At 46.4% G+C, this 19341-nt stretch overlaps 4 protein-coding genes and 1 non-coding gene across 5 annotated transcripts; 2 read left to right on the forward strand and 3 right to left on the reverse strand.

The window, feature by feature from the left end:
- The first annotated feature begins 896 nt into the window (after nt 1-896).
- Nucleotides 897-3575, forward strand: LOC120664832. Its single transcript, XM_039944184.1, has 3 exons — nt 897-1280; nt 1917-2027; nt 2127-3575. Exons 1-3 carry the CDS (start codon nt 1071-1073, stop codon nt 3252-3254), a joined length of 1449 nt encoding a protein of 482 aa, XP_039800118.1. The 5' UTR covers nt 897-1070; the 3' UTR covers nt 3255-3575.
- Nucleotides 3576-3947: 372 nt separating this feature from the next.
- Nucleotides 3948-4020, forward strand: TRNAK-CUU. Its single transcript has one exon. It is a non-coding gene; the product is annotated as a tRNA-Lys (tRNA).
- A 586-nt stretch (nt 4021-4606) lies between these two features.
- LOC120664833 (probable hexosyltransferase MUCI70) lies at nt 4607-9304 on the reverse strand. The gene is made up of 9 exons (XM_039944185.1): nt 8624-9304; nt 7739-7975; nt 7428-7641; nt 7214-7323; nt 6906-7105; nt 6020-6123; nt 5468-5655; nt 5182-5381; nt 4607-5007 (listed from the first exon to the last, which is right to left on the reverse strand). The coding sequence occupies exons 1-9, from the start codon at nt 8883-8885 to the stop codon at nt 4801-4803; spliced, it is 1722 nt and encodes a 573-aa protein (XP_039800119.1). The 5' UTR covers nt 8886-9304; the 3' UTR covers nt 4607-4800.
- A 2630-nt stretch (nt 9305-11934) lies between these two features.
- On the reverse strand, nt 11935-12991 carry LOC120667402 (non-classical arabinogalactan protein 31-like). The gene is made up of 2 exons (XM_039947483.1): nt 12631-12991; nt 11935-12544 (listed from the first exon to the last, which is right to left on the reverse strand). The coding sequence occupies exons 1-2, from the start codon at nt 12836-12838 to the stop codon at nt 12237-12239; spliced, it is 516 nt and encodes a 171-aa protein (XP_039803417.1). The 5' UTR covers nt 12839-12991; the 3' UTR covers nt 11935-12236.
- A 4128-nt stretch (nt 12992-17119) lies between these two features.
- LOC120667403 (non-classical arabinogalactan protein 30-like) lies at nt 17120-18262 on the reverse strand. The gene is made up of 2 exons (XM_039947484.1): nt 17869-18262; nt 17120-17732 (listed from the first exon to the last, which is right to left on the reverse strand). Exons 1-2 carry the CDS (start codon nt 18149-18151, stop codon nt 17404-17406), a joined length of 612 nt encoding a protein of 203 aa, XP_039803418.1. The 5' UTR covers nt 18152-18262; the 3' UTR covers nt 17120-17403.
- Nucleotides 18263-19341: the final 1079 nt, after the last annotated feature.

A 19341-nucleotide genomic window follows, 5' to 3' on the forward strand; every position in this document is an offset into this window, starting at 1 on the left:
TGTGGGATAACACGTGGCACGCGCTCTGGCAAGCACGTGTTAACTCTCATCTGGATGATAATAACCGGCGGTTCGTTTAAAATAGTATCAAATTGGGCGGTTCTCACATCTTGCATTTTTTGTAGTTCAAAAACTTAAAATAGTTGTTGAAAAGCTTCTCTCCACCCGTCCACAAACATGAGTGGAGCAATGGCGATTCCAACTTTTTTTCCCGTAAAAAAAACATGTGTGGACGTCTGGTAAATTTTTCCTACATGAGCTGTAAAGTTTTTTTAGCGAACATGCACATATTTCATTAAAAAATGTAATACGACCGTTACAAACCTTAATAGACAGAAGCTATTAAGCGGACACATAGAACCACCAAAGCAAGTGGCGGACGACCATAACCACAAACAAGAACAGCAAGAACAACAGAGGAGGAGACAAACTCGGACTCAGAAACCTAGCCAAAACCACACAACTGAACCTGCTAAATGAAACTACACCACTAAAGACGCGAAGGTCGATGACGCAAATAAAGTGGCAAAGCATCCACCTGACCAACCGACAATGGCGGCAAAGCATCCGCCAGAAGTGAACTCCAACTATCGACCACGGCGGCAAAACATCCACCAGAGCAGCACAACGGCAAAGCTGTAAAGTTGTACTTTAATTACTTCATGTCATTTACATGAATTTTTTTCAAGAGACTGAAAACTCAATGCGTGACATGAATTTTGCACATCAAGGGGTTCTTGGACTCAGACAATCATACGAATCGAGCTGTCCCAAATGCCGCCGTAACAGGTTTTTTTTTTTTGAACCTGCCGTAACAGGGTGAAGGAACTCTGTGAGCCGAACCATGTATATTAAGCACCGACGTTGGATGGATCCCAACTCCCGCGGCACGAATCGTAAAGCAAAATCCCTCCCGTGTTCTGTTCTCCGTCCTCCGTTCCGGTCGCCTTCTCGGCTTGTCCTCCTGGCTCCCGAGCCCACGTTCAAACTCCCCCTTTTCCGGAGCCTTCCCTTCCTGACCGTTGCGCTCCTCTCCCCAAACTCCAATCCCCATCTCCCTCTCCCAAGCTATGCAGAAGAGCCTTGGAGCCAAGTCGACGGCGCGGCGGCGCCCGCTCCGCGTCCTCGCCGTCAACAAGGCGCGCCCGGCGCCGGAATCCCTCCTCCGCAAGCCGCCTCCTCCCGCCACCGCCACCGCCGCCGCACCAGCCGCCAAGGCCGACACGGCGATCGACCGCCTCCGCCTCGCCCGCTCCGACCTCGCCGGCATCGTCTCCCAGGTCGACCCCCCCCCCCCCCCCCCCCCTCGAACCCTGACTCCCTGACCCCCATCTCGATCAGTATTTGGCGACTTGTAATGTTGGAACCTGTGCTATCCTTTGAGAAAATGAATTCCCATTCGAACTATCAGACCAGATTAGTTTGGTAGTTTAGTAGGGTTTTACTGCGTAAGTGAGTTGACCTCCGTGCTATTCTGGTATTAGTCGCGATTTGGATTGGCGGATTTTTTGTGATGCTCTGCATTACAAAGTGCCTGCCTGCATACTAGTTTCGTATAAGTTCAGAAAGGTGGGGCATAAGAAACACCCCATCCTGCTTTGTTGCTATGTTATTGTACAGTTTATCTGTTTGCGTACTCTTCCAGCAAACGAACGGAATGTTGCCTCTATAAAATAAAGGGGGGAAGCATAATTTCTTTATGTTTTCCTGAATTGGAATGTGAATTGTTCATTGTGCACATTTGTAGTATACAGGATTAGCATACTAGTCGCTTGCTGATCCCTTAATCAGCTGTAGTATACAGGATTATGTGTAGTCCATAATTATTCTTGAAATGACAATTTTTCCATTTGTATAACATAAACATATCAATTTTTGTGTTCTTTATAACTTTTCCCATGTGTTCTGCCTGCTAGATTGATGAACTGATTTCTGATGCCCTTCGATGCCAAACTGTGTCCCAAAGAGGGAAACAAGAGATAGAATCCTTCAATGGCTTCTTATCAGACACTAATTATTCCTTGAAGGTGTGTGTTGTCATCAAATCTTCCATGGTTCTGAAACATCTAGACATAAGCCCCTTGCATTGCAGTTCTTTTTACTGTCATGTTTTTCTTTTTAAGCAGCAATGGTCTTCAAGACTGAAGCAGGCACTAGAAACTGGTCTGGAAAATACAGAAAATGTCTCAAAATACACTCCGTTAACTTGCTCAGATTCTGTTGCAAAAGGGGATGGCAAGTTGATCTGCAGCAGCAGCTACTTACCTGATACAGATCCAGTAGCATCACCTTGCAGCTACTTTACTGAGGCTGACATGATCGTCTCACCTTCACCACTTGTCTCATGGCGTACTGGGGCTTGTATGGTCGACAGCGGAAAGCAGTTATTTCTCTTGACACCATTGCCAAAAACAAAAGCATGCTCATCAAGGTGCCGAACATCAAAAACTCAAATGGAGACAGCTTCTAGCATGGACCAGTTAAATCTTCCCAGTTTACCTGTTTGGAACCTGACCATTTCTGATGATGTTCAACCTGATCTAGAGCAAGGCGTGAAGGTAAAGGAAGCGAGGACTGGAACCATTATGACACCTCATAATTCTACAGCAAACAAGTGCTCACTAGAAGATAGGCTCTGTTCGCCTTGCACTTTCTCGATTCAGAAGAGCATGAGAGCATTACCTAGATCATGCCTGAAGACAGCATTATCTAGTAAACAGCAGTTGTTCTCTCAAATACCGGAGGGCTCAAGGAAGGAAGACATTGGCAGCAATGGACCAAGCCAGGGTGACAAACATTCTGAATCATCGGATGAAGTCTCGAAGGATCTGGCATCAAGGTATGACATTTATGGGCTCAAGCAATTTACCAAAAGTACATACAGAAGAAGAGGAGCCGAAGATGCTCTTCAGTGGTACCTGTCACCACTCAAGACCTGTGTGTTGATGGTGGATCCACCGGATGATAAGCCACTTCCAACTCCAGCAAGAAGTAACATGAAGGGAAAATATGATGTTCCAGATGAGAAGCCAATCCAAACCCCTGCTGTGCATAGCAAGGCCTTGCTTGGTACCCCCTGGAAAGGCTTGGAAAGCACGAACCTGAAGGGAAGGCAGGCTGGAGAAACTACTCTCAAGAAGGAACTGTGGACTCGATTCGAGGCGGCGTCGACAGATGAGCTGCACTTTGACAAGTCATTCTTCCAGAAGATGGATGGAAAGCGTTTCCTGGACAAGCTCGAAGAGGCTTCCTGATTCTAGAATGTGGAGTAGCAGGTCGGTTGGCACTTGGGTAAGGATGTTTTGTTGTAGCAAGAGATCTGGGACTGGACACTGCAATCAGACCCTCTTCTCCACACAGGTTTAGAGCCAAACCAAATGTATGTCAAGTGTTACGGCACTGCCTTTGCTTGATCAGGCTGAGGTTGCGAAGGGTGTGCTGAACGGCTCAAAGGGTTGCTGCTGCTACTCTTTTCTTTTGTAGTCCCTCGATGTTTTGTCCGCTGATCATAAAACTGTCTTTCTTCATTGTCGGATGCTGAGGTTACGTTCTCAATGGTATACTGATTATCCTCACTTTTCGCTTGAGGCTTAGTTGCCGCTTGCCTAGAAAAGTAGAAATCCACCTAACAGTCTCTGCCTCTCTCTGCACTTCATCAGCGTTCCTTGTTTGCTACCACGGAGGCACTACCGTACTTATAAAGTTATAAGGTTCATTCCACTTTAATACTTGCTACTATTTCCTTGCAAGAGAAAATGCATAATACCATGCACTAAGCGCTCCTTAAACATGCAATTAGTTGGGCAACTGAAGAATCGTCGTACAGTACAAGATTGGCATGCGGGTTAGGGTCCCATCCACGAACACAATTTCCCTGACAGGAGACGGTAAACTTTGGGAATTTCTTATAGACTATATTAACTTTAATTGGCGGCTCACTCCAAGGTGCCCGTCTAGCTCAGTCGGTAGAGCGCAAGGCTCTTAACCTTGTGGTCGTGGGTTCGAGCCCCACGGTGGGCCCGTGTTCTTTTTTTTGTTGGTTTTGACATTTCATTTTAGCAGCCCATCAGCAGCATAGCGGGATTAGCGGCAGAGCTGCCTGCTGTGCGCCGCGTGCAGACACCCGTCCATGACCCCGCCTGACCGGCTAACCGCTTGTGCACACGTGAACTGCGTGATCCAATCGGCCGCTGTGCTTTGCGCCTCTCAGCCTCTGCAGTTCTGCTGCTGGTGCCCCACAAAAGGCCACAACCTCTAAAGCCTGAACTCCCCTAGTCGATATCCTTTTTCAACGATGGAAATTTTATCTTATACATTTTGTTAAAAAAATAGCCTATGCAGCGGCCTAGTTACTCCCTCGTCCTAAAATAATTGCACATCTAGAGTTTAAAATTTATCCTAAAAAAAGTGCTACTTTGACCTAACTACTACAAAAGATAAAATTTTTTGAAGACTCCTTACAAAAAGAGACAAAACATTATCCAGTAGATCCTTCTCATAAAAAACAAAAGGTATTTTAGTAATTTCACATCATGCATTGATTTGCATGTTAGTCTTAGAATTGCATTTATTTTGGGACGGATGGAGTAAGACTTTCCCACGAGAAAAAAAAACAACCGGGCACAATCTCAATGAACAGAATTGAATATTGATTTGCGCTGTTATGTACAACAATGAAGAATAACTATGGACAACTTTCGCCAGGGCGCAATTACAAGCCCCGGCCCTAATCGAATCTGCTTATATTGCGGTACACGCTTGTATAAGTGTGGGAGTCCTGACTCCGCCGAAAAACTTGCGTCACATAGCACCCATCCCCGCAGCGACGGGCTTGGGAACGCGCCTCCGCGAGCTCGACTTCTCCTTTTTCCGTTTCACGGAGGGCTTCTTCGACGGGGGCGCTCTCCTGCTGCCCGGCCGAAGCTTTCGGGACGGTGGTGCGTCGGTCGTTGAGGGGGGCCTCCTACCGGACGCAATCATTTGCTCCAGTAGCTCTCTGTGGTACGCCTGGTGCAACGAAAAGCACTTGAGTTTAACATGTGCGTCCGGTAGGAGTACACAAAAGATAAAGGCCATTAGATTATTGTAGTTTATAGTTGTGCGCTAACTGTCAGGCAGCTGTGCTACAAGAAAGTGCGGGACGACCGAAGACCACAATGGGATTGTGGATGAAGTGCTTACCTGAACGACAAAGTTGCGCCTTTCGCAGTCCAGGAACATTTCAGGCATCCAGCCAACCCTGGCCCTGATTTTGTCCCGGACGGTGCTGAAACTTATTTGATCCCTGGAGGTGAAGCGGTCAACTTCATTGAACCATAGGCATGTGAAGAGGTTTGTGATGGGGATATGTTCTCTGATGATCACACAACCTTCAGGGACATCTGCATGCGAAGCAAACGAGGCAAGATTAAGATTCCGGTAAGAAACTTAAGCACTCTTACCAGAAGAATCTGATGAGATCACTGACCACTTGTGATGGGAAACTTAGCAGGAGAATAATGTGACAGGCCCTCGTTTCTGTAAAACTCTATCTGGTAATCAATTGACGCATTGTCATACTTCCCAGCAGCTTTATTAGCTTCTGCTTCTTCAAACACATCAAAGCGTTTGTAATGCCTAGAGATCGCAAAAGTGGCATTCTTCCTCCACAGGAACCTACGAATTAGAGTTAGCAATCAGATTATTATTGCTGAAAAGAACCCAACGGCTGAATTTTAATACCACAGTAAAATAAATGCAGTACTAAAATTATCAAATGCAAACACAAGAAACATTGTCTAAGTAAGCAGTTATCACAGAAGAAAGTTTTCCAAGATAGCATTCTGCAGTCTAAACCCACAAAAGACCTGCTGTAATCAGTTTACCACAGAAATGACACATTGTGGTTATAAGATATTAAAGGTGTTTTTAGGCAGCCATATATTTTGTTTAAGTCATAGATATTTTCCAGATTTTCTCTTTAAGAATATTACCAACAAAATATATCATATTGCAAACAAGCTATTCACATCAAGAATACCTCTCAAGCAGAAGATAGGGATCAGCAACAAGCTCAAGTTTTGCATCTATCCAAACTGAAAACCTCACATTTGGAAAAAGCCTATGGAGCAGAAGTTTTGGAATCTGCACAAATAAGTATTTGTCCATTCAACATGATAAAAAACAGTGTATATAAGGAGATAACCATGCCAATGCAATTGCAAATAACAAATACATCTCCTGCGATTGAATAACTGCAAAAGTCAATGAAGCTAAAATTATTTATAAGAATTTTCAGACACATGGATGTACTTTATACAAATAAAATTTGAAATTTGTGACTTCTTCATTGTAGGATAGTTCCCTGTTGGAAATAAATTATGGTTTTGTGAGCTAAGCCAAGGCAAAAGAGCATCCCCTAATGCTATCTCGTAATTTTTCAACCTACCTATGAAAATCTGTTAAATAGGTTAGCATATAAATATTGAGTATCTACAAGACAGAAATGATGGATAGCTTAAGAGCATTTTTTTATGCGCAGTAGTTTCCTAAAGAAGTTTGCCAAGAATATAGAAAGTATCACTTTATCCATTTTTTCACAGAAGAGACATGATCCAAATTTCCTATGATGAGTTAATCTATGATTATAATTAAATGCCTAGTGTCATTAATATATAATTTAGGTATCATGCCAGCAACCTTCTACTTGCAAATGAGCTTGTGGGTCCATTACATGGCAGAATTGTAGTTAATTCGGTCCAAAAAGAAGTTTATGTGCCTAGATTAGGTGCTCTGTCAGGTATGAGGTTGTATTCGTTTGGGAAAATGAAGGAATTCACCACTTTTTGTTACTTACTATAAACATTGCTAATAAAAAAGCACATATCAGGAGAACTGATAGTTATTGCAATTAATAAGAAAGGCACCTTTCCCGTACGCCTTGGGTCTTCATATGGGAGGTTTCGGACAACTACTAGCCTCCATAGTCCAACTTTATTATTATTGTACAAAGAACTAGAATTCTTGACATAAGCCTCTGTTTCTTCATCTACAAACATGTAAAAGCATGCATTTGCCTTTGAAAATTCACTGATGTTCCTCGGATGTTGAATCATGTCATAATTTCCTGGGCAAAGGCATAGTATAGTGAGAAGATAAATTCATCACAGGCATAGATAAGACACATCTTTTAAGGCCAAGGTAGATAAGACTATCAGTGTACAGTGATGATTACCGAAAATAGCAGAAGCCACAACTAGTTCACGGCATTGCTCCATCTCTAGCAGGTCATCATCCTTGATGTCGAATCCAGTACCTTGGCCAGGCTTCTTTCCTCGGACAAAGCTGATAAAAAATGCATAAAGCATTGACTTGAGTATTCACATGTCACATAACTTTTTCTTTACAAGTATAGATTTAATCTGGACCAGGAGATGCATGTAGCCTACCCGCAGTGGACAGTCATTGATTCACTAATGTCGAAAGATTTATTTCTCTGCTCCAGAGATGGATGCCCTCCAAATCCAGAGCCCTGACTTGATAAATTTGCAACGATGCCGTCTTCAGATATATAGTTTATGTTCTTTAGGACAGGTGATGGTGAAGCCTCTAGAGGTATCAGGGCAAATGCCTGATCTACAGAGACATAGCAAACAGGGCATGCTACAGGAGGAAATGAGAACAAATCACATGATTAGCGACATGTTAAATACAAATAAACCTGCAATGCTAGTAGAAAAATGCAAAGAACAACTCTTACGTCGGGGTCCAGTGTGTTTCTTATCAACCAGGGGAGGAGGAACTGAGAAACCTTCACAAGGATGTGTAAAATTTGCATATGAAAGATGAATTCGATTTGGAAGCTCTATTTTGTTGACAACACTGGAGTATTGGTTTCCAGACATCATTAGAGGTCGTGTTGTGCTTGGATACACTGACTTCTGTATGGCATTGGGGACTTCATAATTATTCACAATGCTAATTGAACTACTGTCATCTGAAACAAGTTGACAGGAAAATAGTTAGTGGCAATACTCTGTAACAATAATGCATATTCCAAATTTCCAATAGAAAACTTATGTTGGCACACCTTGAGTACTACATTAACAAAAGCATACAGCACGAGCAGCAAAAGGTACATTGATGATTAGAGACAGCACGCAAGTTTTCATGTCTGCGTGTCCCAATTGCCAACAAATTAATTGCTAAAGGCCATATACCAGAGCTCAGCTCAACTCTACCCTCTGAAACACTTCTTTTGTTTAGAAATTAAAACCATATTAAACATATGAGAGCATAATTTCATCCGAACTACGCTGTACATCAGCAAAAAAGTATACACCTTACCCACACCAGAATACGTGCACTAGCAATAGACCAGGTCGCTGGTTACAATACCAAACCATCCACAACTGACACAGGACTGCATCGTGAGAAGGGGGTCCCTTCACACTATCCGCGAGTATGCAACTGGTGCAGACATTTGGCAGCATACTCTATGATGAGCACGCGCACGCTATTACCATGCCACTACCAATTCAAATTCTGCAAACGCCAGCTGCGTGACCCCAAGCACAAAGCCAAGCGCGCGCAGCAGCAGCGCACAAGCGGGGAGCAGAGGGGGGAGTGTCGGCGTCGCGCGGACCTTTGACGACGGCGAAGAGGGAGCAGAACACGGCGGCGGACGCGACGGCGAGCAGCAGCAGCACGCCAGCCCTGCGTCGGCCGACGAGCCGCAGCGCGCGGTGCAGCAGCTGCAGCCGCTCCTTCTCCCCGCGCAGCGCCCACCCCCTCGCGCCCGGCTTCCTCACGCCGCCGGCGCCGCCGCTGCCGCCGACGGCGGCCGGGAGGGAGCCGTAGCTCCCGGACCGCAGCCCCAGCGCCGCCGCCGACGAGCCACCGCTCATCGCCGGCGCCCCGCTCTCATCCCAATCCCCGGATCCCGGGGCCGCGAGATCCGCGCCGCGGGCGCGGGATTCGGCGTCGGCGAGGACGGGCCCGGGCCGCGGGCCGGTGGTTGGGAACCAGATCAGAAGGGAGGGGGGGAGGAAACCGAGGCGGGCGCTACTTATCGCCGCGCGGGGGGGCTGGACCTGGACGGGCGGCGCGGCGCGCAGCGTGGGCGGGAGGGAGGGAGGGATCGGAGGCGGAGTTGGGTGGGGGTTAGAAGCGCGGCGCGGCGGGGGCCGTGGCGGGCGGCGACGCGATTCGCCGGTTCGGAATTGGAGCGGAGCGGAGAAGGGTAGGTGATGCGCCGGCCGGCCTAGCGAGCGGGAGCGAGAGGCGAGAGGCGAGAGCGAGAGCGAGAGCGAGCATGTGACGGGCGCGATGTGATTTTTGCGCGTCCCAGTTGTCACGGGTCCGTTTCCGTGCGGGAGACATATCTGGTGCAATCACGGAACTGGTGAAATCACTGTGCAATCCGACTAAAAAGGTCTTCAAAAAATTCTGAAAAAAATCATGAATGTACATCTCGGTCTACCCCATCTACATATAAATTTCCACGGTCAAATTCATCTTACACTTGCAGTTACAAAAAAGACAAATTTTCTGACAATAAGTAACGTTCAAATGCAGCCCAAATTTGTCTTTTTTGTAACTGCTAGAGTAAGATGAATTTAACCATGAAATTTTATATGTAGATGGGGTAGACTGAGATATACATTCATGATTTTTTTCAGAATTTTTTGAAGACCTTTTTAGTCGGATTACACGGTGATTTCACCAGTTCCGTGATTGCACCAGATATGTCTCCTTCCGTGCGTGGCTGGTGCCATTTGGAAGGACGGATCCGCGCAGTGCGGTGGCGAGGAGTGTTCGGCAAGTGAGACTGTGAGAGCACGTTTCGAGTTTTTTTTTTTGGGTTGATGGGGACGTTTCGATGTTTTGATGCGGAAGCAAAAAGCGTTGAAGAAAGCGGGGTGCTTTCCTTTTGGTTGCGTTGCGTCCCTTTTTCGTAGCCTCCACGTTCGGTGGAACGGCGACGAGCCCACCTGGACTCGGCTCGTGTTCGCGTCGGTGAGGCCGGCCTTGTTTGGTCCAAGGACTTTTTTTCATAAGTCACTATCACATCAAAAGAAATCTTACTATTTTATAGTATTAAATAAAATCTATTTATAAATGTTTTTTTACAACTGACTGCTAATTCGCGAGACGAATCTAATTAGTCTAATTAATTCATAATTTGCTATAGTGGTGCTACAGTAACCATCCGCTAATCATACATTAATATACCTCGTTAGATTCGTCTCGTAATTTAGCCCCAGAGTTCTGCAATTAGTTTTATAATTAACATTTATTTAATACTTGTAAATACTAAAAAATTCCAGAGATTAAAAAGAAGGCCGAAGCTTCATCGCTCAGCTGCCACCAGATTTCTACGCTCCCATCGGTGGGCCAATCATTGCACGTCCGGCTCAGATCGGCTAGATCTGCGCCCTGATTTGGTAGGTTCTGAACGAGATGCTACTGGATGCGATGGGCATGGACTCGCAGGCGGGGCAAGGCGCTGGACGCTGGTAGCCTGGTACCACAAGCCCACCTGGGAGCCACGCAGATCTGTTGTGTGTGAGGCGCTCCTAGTGTTCCGGATTAGATGCGCATGTAGGAGTATGCTGCTCTCCGCTCCGCAAAACGTTGCGAGGGGGCGGACCAGCGTTTCGGACCGTGGCGACGCCGAGGGGTATCTTTTGCAACCAACCACTGCTTGTCCAGTTGTCCGTTTCCATCATGTAGTGTTGATTTTTTTAAGATGATGATGGGATAACGCCATAACGGTGGGGCTCTTGCTCTCCACGGCTCCAAGGTTCGTGCCCTAGCTCTAGGGATGGTAAAGGAACATTTTTTTTGTGAAAAAAGGAACATAATTTTTAACCTAAATAATATAAGAGTCAGAGCTTAAAAAGATCGGGCTCTAATGTTATAAATTTTGAGCTAAAAGAATTAAGGACCAAGTTGAATTGTGAAGAGAGTATTAGTATCATGGTATATTACCACCGCTACCTAGCTCTTATACGATTTTTTTCCTTCGGATCGTGAAAGCCCCTCCCGTTACCAAACTTGGCCAGTTGTTGGTTTGCCAACTTTACCTGGATCGGATCCAACACACTGCCTTACTCTCTCAGTCCTAAAATATAAAATATTTTATTTTATTTTAAGTTAAAGTAGTTGGAATTTAATCTAATTTATAGAGAAGACTATTCACATCTAACACATCAAATGAGCAACTCTCTCAGTCCTAAAATATAAAATATTTTATTTTATTTTAAGTTAAAGTAGTTGGAATTTAATCTAATTTACAGAGAATACTATTCACATCTAACACATCAAATGAGCAAGTTATTCATAATAAAAATAATTATCCTCATTTGACATTTAAAATGTTATCTTATTTTTCTATAAACTTGATCAAATTTAGTAAGATGCTTTCTGATTTGATGGGGTTGTTCGGCGTTAGGCTATGGCAATCATTATTGGGCCTAGCAACTGCCCGTTCGAAGTTTCCAGGCATTCCAGCTGTCTACAGGCCCGGCCCAAGCTAGCACTCAAGCGCGGAAGCGCCTGGGCTTACAAATCATTGCTGTTATATGAGAATTAGTGGGCTGATACCTTAGCGCGCGCGGGGTAACCCTCTGTTCTGTTCGGCTGGGTTGATTTCGGTTTATTTGCACTTGAAGATAGTTAAAAAAAATGTAACAATGCACCAGGCCTGTAGTATTTTCATTTGAGTTTGCAGTGAGGTTGCAAGTACTGACATCCATTGGCATTATTATGTAGTATTTTTTTTAAAAAATAACTTGAACCAACCGATCAACAAATTAAAGGGAGTAATCATTACACAAAATAAAACTGGAGATACCAAAAGACTAATGAAAAGATGCATGATGGCTCCGTCACATACTTGTCTTTTGTGTTTCTCATGTGAAGATCTTTGTATTTGGGAGAAGGCTTAACAAGTACCGAAACAAACAACAACAGCTACATGCATGTTCTCAATCCATCTTATTATTACAGCAATCCAGTCCATCGAGGAGCACGCAGGAACAGAACTACTACGTTTAACTGACCTTTAACACAAGAAGCTAATCAGCATGTACTAGCACATTAATTAAACACCTTGCTAACCCACCTCCAGGAGCCAATAATCAACCTAGTAGTAGCAGATTTATTCTTGAAGCCGTCGTCGTCCCTGCCGCCAACCGAACCCGACGCGCGCACGAGGCAAACTATTATAAAACCCCAGGCCCTCCTGCATGCTATCAGTAGCACCTGCCCGGGTACTTTGGGCGGAAGAGGCGGTTGCCGACGGAGTACATCCCCTGCAGGCCGTTGCCGCGGTTGACGAACTCCTGGAACTTGAGCGGGAGCCCCTTGTTGCGGCCGGACGGGTAGGCGGGTACCCCGCACGCGCGCACCGGCGAGGTCGGCACGTACACCCGGCACTGCTGGCTCGTGAACGCCGCCACCTGCCGCGACGTCTGGATCAGGAAGTAGCCGCCGGGGCCCGACTGCCCCGGCACCGTCAGCACCCGCCGCCCGTGCTTGCACCGCAGGAACACCTCCGCGCCTGCACGCACACCCGAGTCGCGAGAATGAATGTCCAGAACGAGGAACAGGCGATGATGCGGTGCAGAAGCTATACTAGGGACAGACCTGGGAGCGGGGAGGCGTCCATGGGCGGGAAGTAGCCGGGGTACCGGCACGACTTGCACCACACCACGCCCTGCACGCCGATGCTGAAGTTCACCATCGGCGGCGGCGACGGCAGGCCCATGCCGGAGGCGCCGCCGCCGAGGGAGAGCAGCATCAGCACGGCCGAGAGGGAGATTAGCAGCGCGCACCTGATGACAAGCAACGCCATCGCGATCTAGCTCTAGCCTTACCTGCAGGGGCTAGCCCAAGTGATGGGAATGATGCCCCGCTCCACAGTGGTGGCTGCTGCCGTACTGTGCTACTGTTCAGATGCAGGCCAGGACAAGTGTAGCTAGTAGTAGTAGGATAAAGGTTGCGAAGACAGGAAGCGAGAGCGTTGCAATTTATAGCGGCTGCTCTTTTGATTTCTTATCACCAGGTCCGCGCGTGAGATCATATCGTTCGTGATTGCCGTTTCGGCTTGTGGATCAGCGGAGCGGAAGACCCTTCAAGTTGCGCGGGAATTGCGAGGGCTCGCCGCGGAATCGAGGGCCGAGCATGATGAACTCGCATGTGGCATTGGAGTGCACTGCAAGCGAATGCTGCTTCGTTAACATCAGCTTGCTCCCGTTATTTGCTCGGGACACGATTTCAGAACAAAAAATTGCTCGGGACAATTTAAAAAACACAGTCCACGTCACCTCCGTGCAGAGTTGCAATCTGCATCACCCGATTCACCCCCAACCCCCCACCCTCCCACCCTTCCTTCGGATGATCCGTTTGTTCTTGAGGACGAGGTCGGCCGGTCAGAATGTCAGGTCAAGCACACAGTACGTGTACAGTGTACTACTCCAGCGTCGTCGTCGTCCCAGCTTCTGCTCTGCCCTCGCTAACACCATCCTCGGTTGATCGTTGCGCGCATGGGGCGAAATTAAAACAAAGATGCAATGCACAAGTTGATCGTACTCGCGCATCGGGAAAACCCAACCCAGCATACGTAGCGTTCAAGGCATCGGATCCATTTCGATCGGGAATGTAAGCTCCCCGCGTCACTGAATACTAGGCTCTGTTTAGTTTAAGTGGCACAAACTACTGCAGCAAGCTTTAAACATTAGAGATATTAAATAAAGTCAGTTTCAAAATTAACTCCACAATCCCAGCACTACTTCGCGAGATGAATTTAATGAGACGTTTGACCGCACGATTAGAATATGATTACTGTAATATTACTGTAGTCAATTATAAATTAATTACTGTCATTAGATTCGTTGCATAAAGTTACACCCATCTGTGAAAAAATTTTGTAAATAAACTTTGTTTAGCACTTTATGCATATGCATGCAAGGTTCTTTTTTTAGTGCGAGTAGCAAAGGTAAAACAAAAGGCGCTAGTATCTGGTGACGAGTTGTTCGAGGTTCGTACTCGTTCGGAGTAAACTGGAGCTAGGTGAAGTCGTGAGAGGATCGAGCGGGTACAGGGTACTCCATGGTGTGTCATTCCGATGAGCCGGTAGATCCCGATGGGAGGAGGTTGGTGGTTAGCGGAGAATTTGCAGCGGAACAAAGTTTTGAGGAGTCAAACGGGAGGCAAGGCACAGCTGCTCGACGGTTTCTGATGGCTACATCAACTTTTTTTTTTTGAAGCAAATGGCTATAGCAATTCAGGACAGTGGTACTAGTCTAGCTCCATGTCTCGTTGTGTTGGTAGAGTTGATCGATCCCTACCGTTACAGTAGTACTTAATCTAATTTTTTTCTTGAATTGGAGTATACTTATCTAGTTGATGATGAGCGAGATTTCCTCCTCTTTGAGCCTGTGTTTGCATGGAATAAAGTTGAGTGCTAAATTTTAGTACCTATTAGTAGTTATGTTTTTGCTAATAAATCTTGGCTAAAGTTCAGCTTCCGTTTGGACAGAAATAGTGAGGTGAATGCGCGATATTCTAAGTATATCTTGTATTTTTTATCTAATTATTATTCATAAACTTAAATATTTCTCATCATATGCTATTTGCTTCAGTAATCAAGAGTGCTTCTCTGCTGCTAGTATAGTGGTGTCTCCTTTTGCATATATCTTTCTTTGTCAGTGGTGTGGCCGCATGGCAAGCGCACAACCCTAAATCTGTCATGACTGCCAATCTCCTCAACCTTAGCTACTACCATTAGCTGTAGTAGTAGTAGCAGCATGTTTCTTATCTGCCAGCTCTTCCAATAATATTGCTCACTGCTTAGTTCAACTGACTCAGTTGTTATTTTACTAGCTTCCCTACTTTATGATCCTTTTGGTCTTCTATTTCTACTATATTTAATTTTGTCGTCTGTTGCATGGCGCCATACCTCCATGGCCTAGTTTATGTTGGGGAACAATCGATCCAAATTTCTTACTTTTTTGGAATCCAACAAATCTCCACAGTGCAGAGCACAAGATTTTGTTTAGAATTTCAGCAACCTATGTTCCTGTTCAAGCCTGATAAGCTTACTATACCAATTATGGCCTGATCGATATTGTCCTAGTTCCTGATCTGCTTGTGGTGTTAATTTTTTTTGAGCTTGTGGTGTTAATTGTGAGGTGCGGTAGTTTCTTTAGCAATGTCGTCAACAAACCTTTGGAGGGTGGTAGCCTAATATAGTGCAAAGTCTAGAATTACCTTGTTTGTTTTGACTAATAATAATATAATCACGAGGGTACATTTGAGATTTTGGTAATATAATAAGATATACATGTGGTAAACACATGTAATTGTTTGTGTAACGAGTATCTAATAGGTATGTACAATATGTAGTTTGATATGCAAAACGATGGATATATTTATATTTATAAATAGAAATATATTTTAATGGCATTGTGGGTAATTTATAAATATGTATATGAGTATTTTAGGCTAATTTTTTCGTAATGACAGTGGTGGGTAATTATAATTTTTTTCTCCAATTAATATAGAAATTTCTAGATCTTGAGAGCGAATATTGAGACTTTGTTTATTGGCCAAATAATAAAATAATTGATAATGCTAAACTTTAGTACTTAAAAAACAGTGGCGGAGCCGGGGGTGCTCTAGCCCCCCTGCTCCCATGGAACTCATGGAGCCCCCTCAAAGGCTAAATAGTTTGTCCATATCATTAGAATTCTAGCTGAAAGAGAAAAGGGAAGAGAGAGAAGAGGTCGGGTGACTCTTGAATCGTCGACGTCGAACGAGTGACTGTCTCAGTGTAAAAAGTGGAGCGCATGCCTCTAAATAGCTAATAGCGGGCTCTTTTATTATACGAGTAAGATTCTTTTTTAAAAATTTACGTTAAAAGATGTATTTAGATCTAAAATTTTTACAAAAAAAACATCACATCGAATATTTGGACACATGCATAGAGTACTAAATGAAGTCTATTTACAAAACTTTTTGCACGGATGGGTTGTAAATCGTGAGACGAATCTAATGAGCCTACTTAATCTATGATTTGAAACAATGATACTACAGTAACCATTCACTAATTATGAATTAGTTAAGCTCATTAGATTCGTCTTGCGATTTACAACTCATCTGTGTAAAAAATTTTGTACATAGACTTCCTTTAGTACTCTAAATTACTAAGATTTTTACCGTAATCTACTCACGGCGAAATTTGTTGTGGGCGTTGAGTCAACCTGTTCGGTTGGTACAGAGCAGTTGGGCAGGGGCTGTTGCTGGCCAGCCAACCTGCTGCAGGCTGCAACCAACCATTGTTCCCTGGCTGGGCTGGATCCACCAGCCGTTCAGCAGCCCAGTACAGCCGAACGGCGGCTGAGCTGATCAGCCAGCCAGAATCAACCCAGCTGGATTTTTTCCCAACCAGTCGAACATGCCTTAACTTGGCACGACTCATGCGCTGCCACCGGCGTTCTTATTATTCTTGCTAGCATGTCCAAGAGATTAGCTAAATCATTTTGTGAATTTAAATTTGACTATTGCTAAAGAAAAATGGTCTCCAATGGACTTTGTAAATGACCCTCCAAATTTAGTGGCTCTTCATGCCACCTTATTTGCTCTTTTTTTTAGATAGCCTACCTCACTAGCCATCCTTATAGAGTCTGTTGGATTACTCTAGTACTTTCTTATCAAATCTATTTTAGAGAGTAGTTAAATTGCTAAATTTGACTATTCTTTTTAACTAATTTCTTGGAGATGCTTTAAGTGGTGTCATGCTATATGACACATCACTTAAATCCGATTAGTTCGATCTCAATTTTTATCCAGCCAAAATCATGGCAAGCTAATATTTATGGTAACTAGCATTTTTCTATATTGCAACAAGTTTCTAGTAACTTGCCATGCCGCGGACGATGACTTCGAGCTCGAGCTGGAGCACAGGGGTAGGCGTGCGTAGCTAATAAGCGCGGCGGGCAGAGCAGTGGCGGCGATCATCATGCGACCCGCGCGTTGCCGTCGCGCGTCATGCGCTTCATACTGCGCCAGTGATCAGCAATTCTCAGCATGCCCCTCCCGAGACTTCCTAACTTTGCAGTCTTCAGACAACAAATACTTAAAAGGCTGCCCGGATTCCTTCATTCGAGGACAGGGGACCGATTCAGAATTCAGAAATAGGTTACGCAGACGACGACCAAACCACTTGAGACTCAACGAACACACAACGTAGTACAGTCAACAAACACTCCGTCGATCGAGCCATGCACCAGCACCACCAACCAAACGGACGACACACTTAGTCCGTGACAACGACGACCATGCGCTTCATCTTATATTCTTGCCTCCGACGACGACGTCGATCTTGAGCTCGTCAACGCGTCCGTCCTCACCGACGAGTCAGTAGGGCGGGCAACTGCCGCCGGCGCCCGGCGCGTACATGAGCGCGGTCCTGGCGTGGTAGACGCCGCGGGCGCCCCTGGGCGCCGTGGCCGCGCGGTCCCGCACCAGGGTGAGCCCGAGCTTGGGGTTGGACGGGACGGAGGGCCTGGCGCAGAGCGGCGTCGGCGACGACCGGAGGTACAGCCGGCAGGTGTGCCGGTCGAACATGTCCACGTCGTACACCATCACGATGAAGTAGCCGTTCCTGTCCGCCGCCGTGCTCGTCTGGTTCAGCACCCGGTACCCGCTGTCCTCGTCGCCGTAGCACACCAGGCTCACCGTCGCGTCTGCGGACACACGCACGCACGTCGTCTCGACATCAGATCAGAAATCTGAATGGCGTGGGTCAGCGTCAGCAAGTAGAATGCATGCGTGCATGGAACAAATTAAACAGAGTGCTGATCGATCGAGATGAGGACTGACTGGGGAGAGGGGACGCGTCCATGCCACTGTTGTAGCCCCTGAGCTTGCACGACTTGCAGTAGATGACGCCGTGGACGACGACCACCGGCTGGACCGGCGGCAGCGGCGGGGTGTACGACGACGCAGGCGGCGCGGGCGCTGGTGCCGCGGGCTTATAGTTAGCCGCTGGCTTGTCGACGACCGCCGTCGACGCATGGGAAGAAGGGAGCACGGCGGCGAGGAAGCATACGACCACCGCTACCGTTGCCAATACAGCACCATTGAACTTCAAGGAGGCCGCCATCGATCCTTAGCTTACCCTCTCTGAAAAAAGATCGAGTGACCTAGCTAGCTCGATCCGATTCAGCAGTGGAATTGAGAAGCGACCGAGTGTGCCTCATTCGTTACAGGAACATCCATGTGCTAATTTATATAGAGGCCGGCCCGGGGAGAGCTCTAGGGTTTCCGTCTGGTTTGCTTTCTGATCAAACAAACCGGGGACGAGCTAGCCGGGGCCGTCAGAGAGATTCCGTTTGCAGTTAATGCTGTTTTGTCTGACATACCACTACAACTAACAGCGCGCCATAGCCCATAGGCAGGCTTGTAAAATAAATGCAGAAAGAGCAGAGCAGTGAACTGCACCAGGCCGGTCAATTTCAGCAGCATGTCTTTGACAACCGCGACAGTAGTGATGGAGGAACGATGACTACGCACTGGTGCTGGATTGTTTAGCGATTCATCCATCTGCTGCTATGTATCGCCTTTTGCTAGTTCCCAGCACATGCGATCGAGACAAAAGCAGGGTAGTAGATGGATCGGTCTGATTCTGAATGTTTACCCTGACGACACTGCTAATCAAGCCTTTTTAACCAGCCGGATTCAATCTAAACGCGTGCATGTTAACACTTTTTACAGTGCTTCTCCGATCCTAGCACTCCCACTGGACTTTGTTTCTTTTTATCCTGAAATGAAACAGGCGTAGGTGGTAGCTGAGGCCCGAGGGTGAGGCTATGGATTTCGGGGCTCTAGATTAAGTTTGTGGGCATCGGGTGGCGTGGCTCGGAGATTTGCGCGGAACGGCGACCCTTGTTGCTACTCATCCTGACAAACGACATGGGGAGCGATTCCTGCAGCGGTGTGTGTGTTGGGGGGGGGGGGGGGGGGGGGCGTTGCTGCTCGGGCAAGCAAGCAGGTCGCCTCTGCAGGCTCCCCTGATTTCCGGCCTCGGGAGCGTCCATGGAACGTCGCCCTGCAATTGTTTCTCGGCAAAGCAACCCCATGTTTGACTAATAATATACCGTCTTTGTTCAGGTTTTCCTTCAGGGGATTTCTCTTTGTTTCAGTTTTCTTCACGCACCGCTGGAGCTCACCCGGTGTCCTCAGAGAAGCAATGCGAGGGCCACACTGGGCCGCGAGTGGTATTCCTGGATGGGCCAAATGGGCTAGGCCTAGCATAAACAACAATGGGCCCATCAACCTGATCTTGGGCCACGC

This window comes from Panicum virgatum, chromosome 3N (assembly GCF_016808335.1).
Source record: "Panicum virgatum strain AP13 chromosome 3N, P.virgatum_v5, whole genome shotgun sequence".
NCBI classification, from domain to species: Eukaryota; Viridiplantae; Streptophyta; class Magnoliopsida; order Poales; family Poaceae; genus Panicum; species Panicum virgatum.